Below are 15,232 nucleotides of genomic sequence, written 5' to 3'. Positions count from 1 at the left end.
TGTGATAATTGATATCGTCCACACAAGCAAATAATACACTATGTAACGACGGTGGCCATATGTTTATATTTATTTGTAAAATGTTAAGCATAAAGTGTTCACAAAAACAAAAAAGCACAAAACTGTCCGATATGTTTGTCCACTTTGTTTGTTGTCAAAGTTGTACTACTTTAACTTCAAGAAAAAATCAAAGATGTACTCATAAATAGTTATAATAGAGCGTCTTATGTTTAGTAGAAATCCTTTTTAAATTTATAAAATTAAATAATATCTTTTAGAAAAATACTATACGACCGTAGCATGTTCCAGAACGCCCCATAGTGAGGGCAGAAGCATCAGCATTTGGCAGCGATTTGTATTTTGTCGTGTGCCGGCTATCAAAACGAGCGGGCCTGTTTTCATCAGTGTAACGTTTCCAGAGTGTGCAAGGTAATCGAAAGTGCTTTTAAGCGATTGATGTGCGTACTATTTGAGTGTCTGAATGTGATTTGAATTTTCACCGTTAAAACAATAATCTCGGGCACAAATGATGTTAACCGGGTATGGGCGAATTTAAAATGGTTGCGTTCGAAAAATATTCCAAAGATGCTGAAATCTTGCAAATGCTCTTTATCACACGATCGATAAACCGATGAGTAAACATCCGGCGTGTTGATTGCTACGAGGGAGAACCGTTTCATCACCGGTGATTGCGACCACAGCCCAAGGTGTGCTACGTGTGTGAAGTTTTACCACGGTTTTACGTTATCAGCCGTAAACGAAAACAGCAGGCGGATGCGCCTGAACGTTGCCTGAGGAGTGATAAAAAAGCGGTACACCCCATGTTAAGCTACAGTGTCCGGGGATTCCAAATGAAGTGCGAGTATGTGTGCGGTCATACTGACATGGTTTTTGGTGGCCATTCGTGCAGTTTACATCTTCCTGTAGCTGGTGTTCCCCTGACCATGTTCCTGAAGGTTGCTCTTAAAAATAGAAGCCTACCGTGTCCATGGGGCCTGACGTTTCGACGAGCATCATGTGGCTTGTCGTGCACTGTCAACAAACCCCGCCACACTGAGCCCGCCTCAAGAACTATCGTAACGGCGTGTGAAATGAAACGATGGAGGCGCATATGGAGACCATTTATTTTTCATCAACCGGCGGCGACATGTCGTATATGTTTGGTGGGGTAATTTACAGACTGTTACTTTGTTGGATCAACGCTGGAAGCAATTTCTGCCGAATGAAGAATTTAAAACTGATAAAAACTTTTGATCGTTACAGTCGCATGTCACGAGAATGAGACGTTAAAGGTTCAGTACGAAATCGAATCGTTAAATATGAATTGTGTATACATGTTTGTAAAATATCAATGCTCTTCATCAAGTTTTATATTCTGTTTGATTTATGACTCAATACGCTGGATGTGTGTCATCCTATTGGACCATCGGTGCCGACGACGTTTATCAAGTGCGTCAATGTTGCATCATTGCAGTTACTGTAGTTGAAGGGCAGTTTCATCTGGATACGAATAACATGAGTTCCTTTCCCCGCTATCACTCTCACTTGTTGTGACCTTAACCCTAACCTGCTGATTGCTCTATCCAAGGAAAGGATTTTAATCCTTCAAACGATCGGCTGAGAGCGGAGTTTGCAAGTAAAGGAAAGGGAGTTGGGCCATCCTAAGGGAGACCCTCTCCCAGCCATGGTTTGATGAACGCAGATGAAAAACGCACTGTACGTCATAACGTTGCTCTATCGATGCCATCGATATGGCAGGCGCCCATAGGCGATAGTTTATTTTTAACATTCCCCATTTGTGCCTCTCCCGAGCAGGAACAGCATCAAACGAATGGAAGAAAGTATTTGCGGATGTTTTATGGCTAGTCGTCCGGTTCAGGATAGCTGATGTGATCAGGAGGGGCCAACACGTCCGCCAATACACAGTACCAAGGATGGTCAACAGACTGTTTATTCGTTTCGAAATATCGATACAAACACTTTCGCTCCTTTGCGAGCAAAATGGTATCGTTCGTCGTGGACTTGTTCAATGAAGTGGGGGTTTTTTGTGGTTGCTGCTGTTGCTTGCTTAAAGCTCTTCTACCAAAGCAAACACATTAGACAATCAGTGGGCAAACTGTTGCAGATGATAAGGAACGATAAGAAACATTCTCCGACGTATTAGCAACGCCCCAGGCGGGAAATCATTGATGGAATACAAGATTGATGATAAGTAAAAGATGGCAACAAACTGCACGCCATGACATCATCGAGAACAGGTTTGATGCTATTTAAGAGGAGATTGAAACTAGCTGGCTAGTTAGACATTAAATAAACAGTATTGTAAGTTTTGTACAATAAACTTAAAATGTTGCTGAAATTTAGAAAATTTCGAAAGTGTCGAAAAAAATCCAGTTAAGAACTTCTATTTAACAAAAGCAAATAAGAATGTCTATTACAAAGGACTTTGGTTGAAATGAGCTACGTTCACACATGAAGGAAAAGTGAAACATCGTCAGGCAAAACAAATAACCCCAACATGGATTCAGTTCTCACGTAACTTCCTCTCCAGATATGGCAGGCGATTCTCTCGCTAATTCACATTCTCTCCGTAACGCTCTTTCAGCACAATTCCCGACCGAAGCGTGACTGACTTCTACTAAACGACGACGCTCAGTATCAGTTAGCTAGTACGCGAAAAGACTGGCGGAGTTCGTCTGCGGTTCACGCACTCCGTCTATACACCTTGCGTGGACACAATCGTGGTGAGTGTTTCGCCCTTCCATCCGTCTAACGCATTTAGCTTAAGGCTGGAACGAGCGAATGTTAATCCTGAGGCCTCTGTCGTCAATTGGATAATGGTTCCAATTCCTACTCGTGAAGTGGATAGGCTGTTGCCATCTTTTTGGATTTGGCAAAGTAGTTTGAAGGTAGAGCAAAAGCGGCGACGCGGTTTGTTTCCTATGCAAAGTGCAACGTTCTGACCATGTTTCCACATTACAACCGACAATTGATCATCACATATTTGAAGGATATGTATGCGGTATTCAGTGGGTGTTATGTGAGTGTGAAAGTCAGCTGTCTTCGCTGAGTGTTACAAATTTAAATATTAAATTTACCACGCCTGGTATGAGGCAAGGTGTGTGCCATGGGTGGTATAACAAAGGCACTGGAAGTATGTGAAATGATAAGCAACGTCGAGTGCACTCCACGGTGGATCCAGCCGGTGCTCAAGGCCAACACCTTTGCTGAAGTATGGTGTGATAGAAAAGTGTACTAAACAGTAATCAACGGCAATTGGAGAGAGCCAAGAAATAGTGGCCCAGTGTCAAAATCGGCGCTGACCTCTTTTATCGTGTGGTATGCAAAAAAATAATAAAAATGGTCTGTGTCTGTGATGCATTTGCGTTTGACGTACTGGTTCGTACCGAGCGTCAATGAATGTGAGCATGTGTGCAAATCGTTTACTCGCATCATTGGTGCTGATAGGTATCTGACGCAGTAAACGTTTCGTTCTTAAATGGAGTCAATTAATTATTCAAACAACGGTTACAACGGGCATCGAAAATGGTTGAACTCATCTTGGTAGGTGCTGCGATCATACAAAACAGGGAAGTGACAAACGAGTTTGAGTGGATCGTGCTTCAAGTTTCTAACGCTTAAGCGTTAGATTACGTCACGCACAAGAATTCAACATTCAGCTACGAACATTTTACAAACAATATAGAAATTACTGAATGTAGAGTTTGTGGCAGAGCAGTGGTTCGATTGAAACGTGATCATTTGCCACCGATTTTTGCATCGTGACTACAGGAGATGGGTTACGATATATCGAGCAGTTTGCTCGCTGACAAAGTGCAACACACTCATCGTGCTCTAAAGCCAGACAAGGCTCAGTTGTACATTTGAATCAGACAATCCTTGAACGACGGGCGCACGATCATTCTCACACGATACACGCTCAGTTGATGAAGAAAAAACTGATGCTAGAATTGCACGGACAAAAGGCGAGGGAAAAAGACAGTGCGAGAAAAGTGTATAAAAAAACGCATCAACACGACTTCCATGCAATGATGATCAATTGTTTTGTGTGCTTGCTAAGTGTACTCGGCTCAATTGAACCGCATCTCCAGGTTTTAGTCTCCGTTGTTCTTTATCTCTAGTGATGATCTTCCTATCATTTAGAACAGAGTTGTCGAAGTGTTCTCCAATGGAATAAGTTGACATTTTTTTTCTACTCCTTTTGCAATTATAATACAATCTCCTTTTAGTATTTAATCTAGTTACAATCTTATTTTATTATAGTGGAAACTTTACCCTTCGAGTAAAATCGATTGGACAACCCTGCCTCGCTTACTCCAGCTACTCAAGCGCTCCGTGAAATGCGATCCGATTTAGCTCAAGTACATCACACTAGTTCACCGTCGTCTAGGTAGATCACCGTGCGGATTGGTAGCTGTCACATGCAAAAATTAGCAACGATCGACTGTTCTCCTGCTTTGATCTGAGCGGGAAGCAAAATAGTAGCGTTACCGCAACATTCTCCGGTCGGATCAACCGGCGCGAGATTCGCAATGCCATGTCAGATTCTCAGTGTGAGATACACAGGGCCCAACCGGTGATACGGTTATTCCACTTATCGGGTGACCGAAAGGCGCACGCATTCGTATGATGAATTGTGTAACATTGCGGAGAAACGCGCCTTAAAGCGGTGTCTCCGTGTTGAGCGAATGATTAGATACCTAACCGTGACGTAGAAAGCGTACCTTCGCCCCCAGACGTAGCAACTTACCGTCGTTATTAGCGGTTTGTTTGTTTTTACGCGCTTGCTCCGTGGTGCTATTATTGATACAGCAGTGTCAATGTGAAAAAGGTTGAAGAAACTTTGTACGGCCAAGATTAGGCTAGCTGCTGATAGTGATCGTTGGTGTTAAACGTAGATTGATGACTCGTACTTTTTGAAGCAAGCGTTACAGGTGAAAGTAAAAGGACGTTATAATGTGAGAAGCGAGCGTGGTTTGGATGTTAAAAAGCAATTTTGGCATTCGCGCCAAATGTGTAAACCCGGCCAAAGTTGGTATGCAAAAAGTTGCTTTGCGTGTAATGTAGCTTAGTGACTGTGATCCTACATACTGCTTAAGGAATGTTACCAAATGACCTCACCTGGTAGTGACACATCTTCGGGCGGGAAGTATAGTGAAGATCGTTTAATGAATTTATAATCAGTGTTCGAACCTTGACTACCGGTTGCAAGGTGTTAGAAAAATATCCATATGAGTCATAGTAGATTTTTTTCCTGAGTACATCAGACATGAGTTCATCAGACGATCGACCTCAGATCCTGGTTAACATTCGCACGTATTGTTTGCGCAACTTCACCTCGCAACGATAGCGATTGTCATATTTATTTCTTTATGCAATATTTGTTAGTTTTCTCATGAATTGTATTGTATCTTTGCAGAATCGATCGTATCGCAACATTGGATATATATGAATGGTGAAAAATGAGCCGGTTAAACAACAATGGGCCGGTTGAGCCGGTTGTCGGATTCAAGCTAATGCTGCATCCCAACAGTTCCAATGGTAATGAAACAACCGATTCCACCACGTCCAATCCGGAGCTTCATGTCCATCTGATCGGGGCGCGTCATTTGCCATCCAACTTTGGGCTGAAAAGCGTCGAAGGTTTCATGGTGAAGGTGAAACTGTTTCCCGGTGCAATCAAATTTGATTCCATTATCCAGAGCAATTCGTGGCCGGAATTCAATGAAACATTCCGATTTCCGCTGGTAACCACACACAAGTAAGTGTATTTCATTTTACTAGGTAGCTTACAGCTGAAACTTTACTTATTTATTGCATCTATCCATTTATGAAAGGAGATTTCAACAATACTTTGGCGGACGCTAATCGATAAAATTTGCTTTAAAGAAAAGATCATAATATTTACCTAATATATTATTGACATTCCACTAATAATTAACAGCAACATTAAAACGAAAAAAAAAATTGTAGATGTTTATTACTGCACGCGAACTACGCCTCTGTTAGTGTTAATAAAAAAAAGATTAAGCCGGGAAACTGGTTTATTTGTACAGCGGTGTTTTTTTTACGGCGGTTGCATCGTCTACTTCAGTAAGGGGTGAGCAATCTATAAAGCTTTTTATCCAATAAAGCTTTCGCAAGCTTTTGCGATTTAGCTTTTCAATTTCTGGAACGAATTGATGATGTAAAAATGATAAAAAAAATGTAGTTTCATGTAGTAAAATTGTGAGAATATTAACATTATTTAAAAAGTAAATGCCAAACAAAACATTAAAAACACACATCTTAACAATCAAACACCAAAGTTTTGTTTTCCATTTATTAACGTTTTTCATGATTTTTTTACCATTAATATTTTTCATTGGTTGTATATTATTTTGTCCTTTTATTATCATCCCCATCGTAGGTCCTCTTTTCGCGTGAAAAAGAACGATAAACAGAAGGACAATTCGACCCAATCACTTCCGGAGAAGATTTTCAACGGGAACTTTGTCGTGTTTACCGTGTTCGCTCTACTGGAGCTTCCGCCCGGTGTAAGTGAGCCCGGACATGCTAACCTGAAGCTAATTTGTTGATAATACGTTCCTTGCCTTGCAATCTACAGTACACGTCGACGCTCAAAAGCAAAACGATGACCTTCATCCGGCAGGGTAGCCAACGGTTGAAGGATAAGCCAGTGATCGGCAAGCTGGTCAAGGATATCGAGCCAGCCACGGAGAAGAATGCAAACTTCGACCAGAAGCAAAACCTCAAACGGCTTACGACGAGCGAAAGCCAGCGCAATATCGGTTCGGTGACGTACTTTCTCGATCCGAAGTGTTTCATTGCAGGCGAAACGGGCAGCCGGAAGCATCCGCTCGTCTTCACCACCGAAGAGCTGTGGCTTCCGATCAAAGACATTACCATCACACCGTCGGCAGAATCGCGTATCACAGTAAGTAGTCAAATTTCGGTATGGTTTTGCGATATAGTTACGCATATCGAACATATTTTACGCTTGTTACAACGCACCAGCGTGTATTAGATTTTATTTAACACCGGCAACTCTCACTCTTCACGCGTAATAGTAAGCGGCATTAGTTAGGCATTTTGTTTAACCCGGCCAAGATTAGTTCCCACTGCTGTGGGGCGAAATACCGAAACCGTTGTGGACGGAAATGGAAAGTGTGTCCAAATTAATGGTTCCATGCGGAACCGTTGGGTTTGGGCAGAGTGACTTGAGCAGTGCAAATCACAATCATCCCATCCAAAGCCCATAGGCTTCAGTAATAAGCCTCGTGTTAAACGCTTGGCATGGAGCAGTGCTTGTATGCTTTTGGGGGATCGATAACAAATCGTTACAGTTTACGTTGTTCACAACAATGCCTGCAAGTCTTAGCAGGAAGCTACCACTTAAGGAAGAAAAAACGATTACTTCACAACTGTTTCCTTTGGAGAGCACATTTTATCACTTTTTTTCTTAAAACCTTCGAAGTATCGAATGCAAATAAGCTCGTTAAAAGCAACAGGCAGCAGGTCAACAAAAAAAAACCCTTTCAACTATACTCGTAATTTTATGTTTTGCTACGTGAGACGCTACTAATAATTAGGTGTGAAGAAATTTTGCATAACCAAGGATCACAATTAAGGGTGCGTTTACCGATCCAACCGAGCGCCCTTTGGCGGGAAAAGTGAAGCTTGGGAAAATTGCCCAAAATGGCAACGAGCTATGAAGGTGTTAAATTGATTCGTTGCTATCGGTGGTAACGAATTTCGCTAATGCCTAAGAGCCAGTAAGCAAGCTTGCGATTTAATCTGTTTTATCTTTGCTTTGAATTTGCAACGTTTCTTTTTGCAACTCGAAACTTTGATCATCGTTAATAAAGATTTAGATTAAAAATTTGTCTAATCTATTTCTACTTATGTATCTTTAGATAAGTTCACAAGTGAGTAGTCGCTGTAATTCCGTTTAATCTTTGAATGAATATCTTTCATTTTCTCGCATTGTGAATGGTGTGCACCAAACAAAAAAAGCGAGAAAAACGTGCTTTTCTCTATTGAAATCTATTATATTTCCAAAACACTTATCCTATTAGGCAGGGACAAGCAAGGGAGGAATCGAAACTCAGTAGAAAGTACGGCATCAATGCGATCAAGCTACATACGATTTTTTTTTGTTATTCAAAATTTTAAAAGCTACACGTGAAACACTAAACGAAGCTGTAATGTGCAAACCTGGTACGAGCGTTCACCAAACTCGATCGTAATTAAATCTTAAACTGGCGCACTTTCAAATCGGTCGCTTTGCGAGGGAAGATTTTTGAAGCTGATTAATTAAATTAACAAAGGGTAAAATATAATGAAGCTTAAACGATGCACGTTTGTGGTATAGGAAGCAAATGATTAAAAAGAAGAAAAAAACACATACAATAATTAAATCGTGCATGGTTAACCTTAATGTTGTGGAGGGGAAAAAAACGAAACGAACCTTATTTTAATATATTACAACAATGCAAAAGTTTAGCCTGTTTAGTGAATGGAACCGTTTTGTTGTGGTTTGTGAGGTTGCTCTAGTAAGTGAAACCAATCTCAGTGCCTCGTTAAAACCCTATTTCTTTCTACTTCCTTCTTCAGATTCAAAGTAGTCCCCGAGGTCAGGTGGAGGTGACATTGCAGCTGTGCGATTACACCGAGGTGCACATCGACACGAAGACTTCATCGCGCGAGGACTGCAGCTTCAACATTGACGGTCCGTACTCGTCACCACCGACTTCGCCGCTGTCCTTCTCTTCCGCCAGCTCGGATGGACCAAAGGTGACACCGTTTGAGACGCGGCGCGGATACTCCAACGGTTCACCGGTTCCCACCACGAACTCGCACAAAAACCGTTTCAGCTTCGATGTGCGAAAGATTGTCCGAAGTGTTAAGAACAAGGACAAAAACCACAAGGGCCTGTGTTTGAAGATCTCGGTTGCGAAGATGCGCTGCGGCATCAAGGTGAAGGAAGAGTTCGAATCCATCGCGGAAAAGGTGTACCTCAAGACGACCGTACTGGAGCATCAGATACTGGCGGCCAGCTGGAAATCGGATCCATTCCGACCGGCCCTATCGAGTCGGTGGAATGTGGACGACTGTACCGTGGTGGTTCCGCTGTGCGGTGAGGCTGGACTGGAGAACCTTTCGATCAAAGTTGCAATTGCCGCCAAAAACAAGGTTGGGAAGAAAACGCGCCTTGGGACGGTATTCTTGGGACCGAAGTCACGTCAGTCCAATCCGGCCATGGAGGACCAGTGGCGGAAAATGATCATGTACAAGGGATCGCCGATCTCTGTTTGGCACAGCTTCGAACAGGACACTTGAACTAGTTATGCCTTGGTTTCCAGGGATGTTGTGTAAATATCGAATTAAATAATGAGTATTTTACATCTGTGACTTATTAATTTGAAATAAATATTTATTACGTGTGTTTAACATAAATAATGCATTTATTTGCAAGAGAAAAAGAAGACAAAATATTTTTTTTAGAGTTAGTGCTATTTAAAACTATTACAAAAAAAACTTTTTGGTTTGTAAATGCGATTTGTTATATCAAAATTTGTATGATTGCAAGATAGTTTCTTGAAAGAAATACAACGGCGTTTCGCATTTATTTAACCTCACAGCATCCCACTGTTCGTAGCTGTTTTCTTCTCACGCATAATTTCTCACTCTCGCTCTCTGGTTATGCAAAGGGCTAAGTAGCCCGAGAGAAAATTCATGTCAATTAACCTTTATGTTTCCATTCTACATGACCCTCATAATTTGCATCAAAATTGGGTATAGTTTAAGTGAATTTATAAAATTTCGTGAAACATATTCCAAAACTTTACAATTGTTGTGATACTTATAGTAAAATATAACTATTTATGAATACGATTCCTCTATAAATTTAGCACTGTACACACAAGGGTTAAAAGCTCGTTCTCACGATCAACGTTTGATTCACATCCCCTCCTGCTCGCGGCACACGGCGCACGGTATCTCGCGATGGTTCGTTTTCGGCTCATCTCATTCCGGCGCTATCATCAACACGAGCAGGTTGTGCGTACGAGCGCCTGTGCGTATACACCTTCAGACGAAATCTGTGGTCCGGAAGTGTCGGTTCGCGATCGTTTAGTAGAAGCATATCTGCAGTGTGCTTCGCGGTACTAAACCAGGAGAAAAATTGATGTGCTCCGTAGGTTGTTTGGTTTAACAGTGTGTTACGAAACGAATCCGCAGAAGAAGCTGAGTGAAGTGTTTCAGAGCTCTACCAGGTTTGGGAACCGGTAGTTTCTGCCGGATTGATAACGGTTGGGAAATTGTGTACTATTGTGAGAAGCGGTTGATTGAATGTGATAGTGTTTTTGATAGTGTCCCAAAACCCCTAATTTGGGATCCCGATCGGCCGGAAGAGAAACAGAGGGCTTGAAGAGTTGACGGCATTTTTCGGTGTGTTATAGCATGCGAACCCGGCACTGATAGAGCGCAGTCTTGCATGATTATCAATGATAAGTGTACTGCAAGCGTTGGATAATCTTACAAAAACCGACTGTTGTGTAAGAGCCCCCATGGTTATGATTTATTACCTTGAGTTCTAAGAATTCACCTGTTACGGCATATCGATTATCGGAAACAGTGTTCTCCATCAAGCAAACTAGGTAAGTATCCACAGGAACTGAATTTAGAGATATAAAAGTCCAAGATATAAGAACCAAGGTAGCGGTAGTATCGCGATGTCCAAAGTGCAAGTTTCTTCGCCCACATTGGTTGCGAGGTTTTTGGGGGACTTTGGCCTCTGCCTGTGACAAATCGTGCGGATGATAGTGAGGATAGCGAGGGAGAGCATAAACGTTACCACAAGTAATTTCTCAACCGAGTAATGAACAGACACACTTGGTAGTTGCGTGAGTGTGCATCGTTCGGGAAGATTTACATCTTCCCAGGTTTGCGAGCGGGAGATGCATGCACTGCTGACAGCGAAAATTGGCACTGCCAATTAGACACCCAAATTAATTTCGGTCAACTGTCGTACAACTTGTCCCGCTGTCTTTCTGCCAAAGTGTAGCCGGTTCGCTTGATGACCAGCAAGGCAAGGCAAGCACTCACAGTGATGGTGTGGAGAGTCCGAGAACATAAGTGATCGCAGCTTGGCTGCAGTCGATTTATGTTCCGCTACAGTTGCAGCTCGTTTCCTGGTTCCTTGCATCTTTCACTCTCGTTGGGTGGACTTTCAAAGATGGTTGAAAGTAAATGCAGAATATGCTTTACTTCTTCGAAAAGAAATGTTTTTCTTCATGAAAATTTAGGTTTTCAGAGAAGGCATTCAGCAAACTCATTCAACTCATATATGGGTTGCACGTTGACGCATCCTTTTGCCAATTTCCCTACGGCTAATTGAGATCTTTGGTTTGCTATAAAAATCTACCAAAAACCAACGCTGAACCCATTAACAACATTTTATTGGTGAAACTGCGCACACTGGTGCGCTGATGGTTTTACGCCCGTGACGTTACCGCGTCTGTGACGCAGGGACGATGCGCAACAGCATATGATCGAAACGATTCCCTTGCCTTTGCTTGGTTTATGCAACCGAATGGCATTCCGGTGGCATTCATTGAAGCGTGCTAGAGTTATTTATTCTCCGAGCATCCGTACGAGCAATCGGCAACATATTGGAAACACATGTACCACACTCCAGAAGTGCAGGAAACAAGACCACGAGATAACCAGCAGAGGCGGGATGATCTGCCGGGAATGCGGGAGTTCGCGAGTTTGAGTGTTTTACGATGGTTTTCCACTTGATGCCTGAACCATGTGATCTGTTCGCACGCCTGCTCGCGCGATCGTCTGCTGTGTGCTGTAGCCCTATTTATTGGGCAAACAAATCAAGCACATGCTAACCAGCAGTATGTTAAACACGGCCCGTAATGGATTCGCAAAATAGCACATCAAATAAAATCAATGCGAAGTCCGGTTTGTAAATGGGAAGGGGAAGAAAGAAAAAATCTGGATCTCTGTTTAACAAATTTGTCCGGGTGACACAACCTCAACGCTGTAGGGGAAGAAATAAACAAAAAAAATGGAGCATCATAAGTGAGCAGCACACAAAAAAAAACAAAATCTCATCTCCATTTCAGTCAGTGGAATAAAATGTTTAAAAAAAACCAACTGTCAACTAGAAATCCGTATGATCGCGATCATTGAACCGCGATTGGCGGTATTCGCGTGGTTGTGGTTAAATTCTATCCAAGTTTGTCGCAAACTGGCAAGCGAGTTGTGTCATCGCATTTGTGCACGTCTGCGTCCCACCATCCATTGTGGTTGACGAAGAATCAGAATTAGACCCTGACGGCTAGACGATACATATTTTGGGGCCTTGCATCGGCCGTATTTACTACCAATGCGGGAGCGACATTTGTTGCTGTCATGCGGATGCTGCCATAAAGATTGCCAGTCGGGTTTAGTGCAGTTCTGTGTATCTCTTTCTGTATCTCCTATCTCCTTTACGTAAATTATGTTATTAGGTGCGGGCAAGATTCGCTTGCACGCACACTGGTAAGTGTAGTAAGGCATGCAACTATAAAATGGAGGTCAATGTCTAATGTTTAAAACAAAACAATAGACGAAAGAATGAACCACCATATTGTGCATTTCTGACGAGAATTATGTCAAAATAAACCAGTCTCCACACTAGCAGTTGGATGTTTCCGAAACAGAAGAGTTGACTGATCATGATCTGCTAGTGGTTCATCAAGACTGTCATATGGATCTTCACTGTTGGCAAATATATCAATATAAATACCATCGAAAGACACACTCTTTCCGTTCCGTTTGCTTACATTACCCGATAAAAGCCGCTCGTCTACTTAGACGTAGAAGTGGAACGGCGTTTGGAAAGTGCAGCAAAACCTTTTAACCATCTCGTAAGGGCTTTCGATTGCTCGACCTCTCGACGTAGTGGTGCGTACGTGTAGTGACCATGGACTTAAATCCATATCCCAACAAACCATTTCCCTTGACACGCTCCTCGCGACTGATAATCGAAAATGGAGAGGTTCTTCTGGAGGTGAAGCAAAAAAAAAGACACACACTTAAAGTGCATCTTTCTCTCCCATTGCAATGGGACTTTCCTGGGTTTGCTGAGGTAAACATGGAATGATCAGAGTCTGGGTAGGAGAGCGGGCACCACCAACACGGCGCGATGGCTAACGAAAATACCAATCAGGGAGAAACGGTAGAAGCCGATGTAGGAATATTGAAGGAAATGCATCATACACGCGAACAAACAGAAGACTTCCAATCGCTTCTTTCGTTGGGGACGCGCTAAAACCGGCACCGAGCCGGGTTCCGAGCCAGTGTGCGCATCTCTTGAATGAAACGAATCGAAATACGTTGATGAATGAATGAATCAACTGCAAGCGTTTGTTGGAGGTTTCCCTTAAGATCTCGGGAAGATTGAAGTCCCTCTGTAGAAGGAGGAACAATACACAACAAAAAAAAAATAGTGGCCAAACCGGAAAAGTGACACCTTCGTATGCGGTGAGTGCGTTTGCTTTTTATGGTCAAACGACAGCGACGATGACGATGACTTGAACGGTGTACAGGGAGGACTACATTTGTGTTACATTGATTCCTGGCTGTCAAACAGTTATTGTAGTTTAGACATCGACGAGTGTTTGTATCTTTAGATGCATCTGGTCATAGCTAATGGAACGAGAACGGTCTGTTTGCTGTGAAGTGGCGACACGGTTATGCATAAACTAAAAACAAACAATTCAAAGTTTTAAGTGCAACTTGGGTGAATAAACAATAAAAATTACTTTAAAAGTATGTCTAGAAATTACGCTAGAAATTCAAAACTACATATTCTGTCTAATACTCAATATTGTTTCCAACAAATGAGTGATTGGTCCAATTTAATCCGCAAACAAACCCACATTTGCTGTGGTTATTAGAAACGTACTAGTTACTTCCTTTACTTGACCTATTTCCATTGCGAAGCGGATTAGTAATTAAGAGCGGAGTAGTGGCCGCGCGCTTCCAAACATTTCTCTTGTTCCATTCATTTACATCTGTTTGATCAGTCAATTAGGAAGCATCTTGTAACGATGCAATGTTGCAATAGTGCATATGACTGTCCGTGTCTCTGCGGCAAAGACTCTCTACCAATAGGTCAAACCTGTGAACCGTGAAGGGGACACATCATCGTCCTGAGGAAGTGCTGACGTACTTACCGCTAGTGTCCATAGAAGACAAAACAGCCAGAGTGCCCTTCGAGCGGCTGGATGGTTGTGGTGCGTGCAAAAGGTGTGTACCGTGTGACACACAGCACCTTCTGGAGACGTTCGTTAAACAACCGTAAATCCGTTTACACCGTACCGAAACCCGAACGAAAGTGATCATTGGGCTGCTGGAAACTGTGTGTAAGTCTGCATAATAATTCCACCACGCTCATTATTACGGACAAATGCAATTATTCTAGCGTCATGTAAACGCAAAGTGTCATGATGTGGGTGTCGAAGTTTGCTGAATCGGTCGGTGCGCGCCCGAACCGCGTGTAGTACGGTCGTTTTGCAAAACGATCGGAGGCTTATTAAACTTTGACAGATCACTTGTTTGACGGGTCGTTTGACAGGTCGTGCAAAACTGCACAATTGCATAAATTAGCCATACGTACGGCGTTTGGTACGGCGAACCCATTTTGCTGTGTGTGTGTGTTGTTTTACACACAGATGAATGGCAGTGACAGTAGGGGAGAAACAAATATTAAATCCCAAACAGTGATGGTGATGAAGATAATCGAACGGTGGATAGATTTCAATCGACTTTAAATTCATTCCCGGTTGCATAATACTTTCAGAGGAACCGTGCGGACAACAGACGGTTTCGTATGCCTACCGTAAGCAGCGTATTGTCGCTTGCTGACGACATAAATGGCCTATTAAAGTAGCAGAGTTGCGTTAGTTCTAAATATACTGGAACAATTTTGCTACTGAGTAGAATACAAACAAATGCTAGAATCACTAGCGATAACCCTTCAACTTCAAGTTAGCAGAAGCAGATGATTAGCATAAAGTGAGTGATAATCAATCGCAAATATTTTGTGCACTTTGCTGCATACGAGTTGAGTTGCAAAATCTCTCTTGCCTTACGAAACCCATTAAAAAAACAAACAACAGAAAATACAAAAGTAGCAAATGAAAACAAT

The 15,232-nt window shown here is 42.3% G+C and overlaps 2 protein-coding genes across 7 annotated transcripts in view; both read left to right on the top strand.

Annotated features, from left to right (window-relative positions):
* Positions 1-295: 295 nt before the first annotated feature.
* Positions 296-9,483, top strand: LOC125770665 (uncharacterized). 6 transcript variants are annotated; one of them, XM_049440568.1, is made up of 6 exons: positions 298-429; positions 2,606-2,744; positions 5,441-5,782; positions 6,431-6,557; positions 6,629-6,958; positions 8,638-9,483. In XM_049440568.1, the coding sequence occupies exons 3-6, from the start codon at positions 5,484-5,486 to the stop codon at positions 9,361-9,363; spliced, it is 1,482 nt and encodes a 493-aa protein (XP_049296525.1). In that variant the 5' UTR covers positions 298-429; positions 2,606-2,744; positions 5,441-5,483; the 3' UTR covers positions 9,364-9,483. The 6 variants fall into 6 exon arrangements, with proteins under 6 accessions (XP_049296527.1, XP_049296525.1, XP_049296526.1 ...); XM_049440570.1 differs by lacking the exon at positions 2,606-2,744 and having other exon boundaries at positions 296-429; XM_049440569.1 differs by lacking the exon at positions 298-429 and having other exon boundaries at positions 2,518-2,909.
* Positions 9,484-10,044: 561 nt separating this feature from the next.
* LOC125770641 (uncharacterized) overlaps positions 10,045-15,232 on the top strand; it is a 40,160-nt gene continuing 34,972 nt past the window's right edge. Inside the window, exon 1 of the mRNA XM_049440534.1 lies at positions 10,045-10,682. The gene's annotated coding sequence lies outside the window, so the exon portion shown is untranslated. The remainder of the gene's footprint in view (positions 10,683-15,232) is intronic.

This window comes from Anopheles funestus, chromosome 3RL (assembly GCF_943734845.2).
Source record: "Anopheles funestus chromosome 3RL, idAnoFuneDA-416_04, whole genome shotgun sequence".
NCBI lineage: Eukaryota > Metazoa > Arthropoda > Insecta > Diptera > Culicidae > Anopheles > Anopheles funestus.
This window is presented reverse-complemented; position numbering and strand designations above follow the sequence as displayed.

Bases quoted from the DNA above. Each gene is read 5' to 3' on its own strand.
- LOC125770665 (XM_049440570.1), top strand. From the start codon at position 5,484: ATGAGCCGGTTAAACAACAATGGGCCGGTTGAGCCGGTTGTCGGATTC. The intron at 6,558-6,628 runs GTAAGTGAGCCC...TGCAATCTACAG, and splicing joins TACTGGAGCTTCCGCCCGGT to TACACGTCGACGCTCAAAAG. The intron at 6,959-8,637 runs GTAAGTAGTCAA...TTCCTTCTTCAG, and splicing joins CGGCAGAATCGCGTATCACA to ATTCAAAGTAGTCCCCGAGG.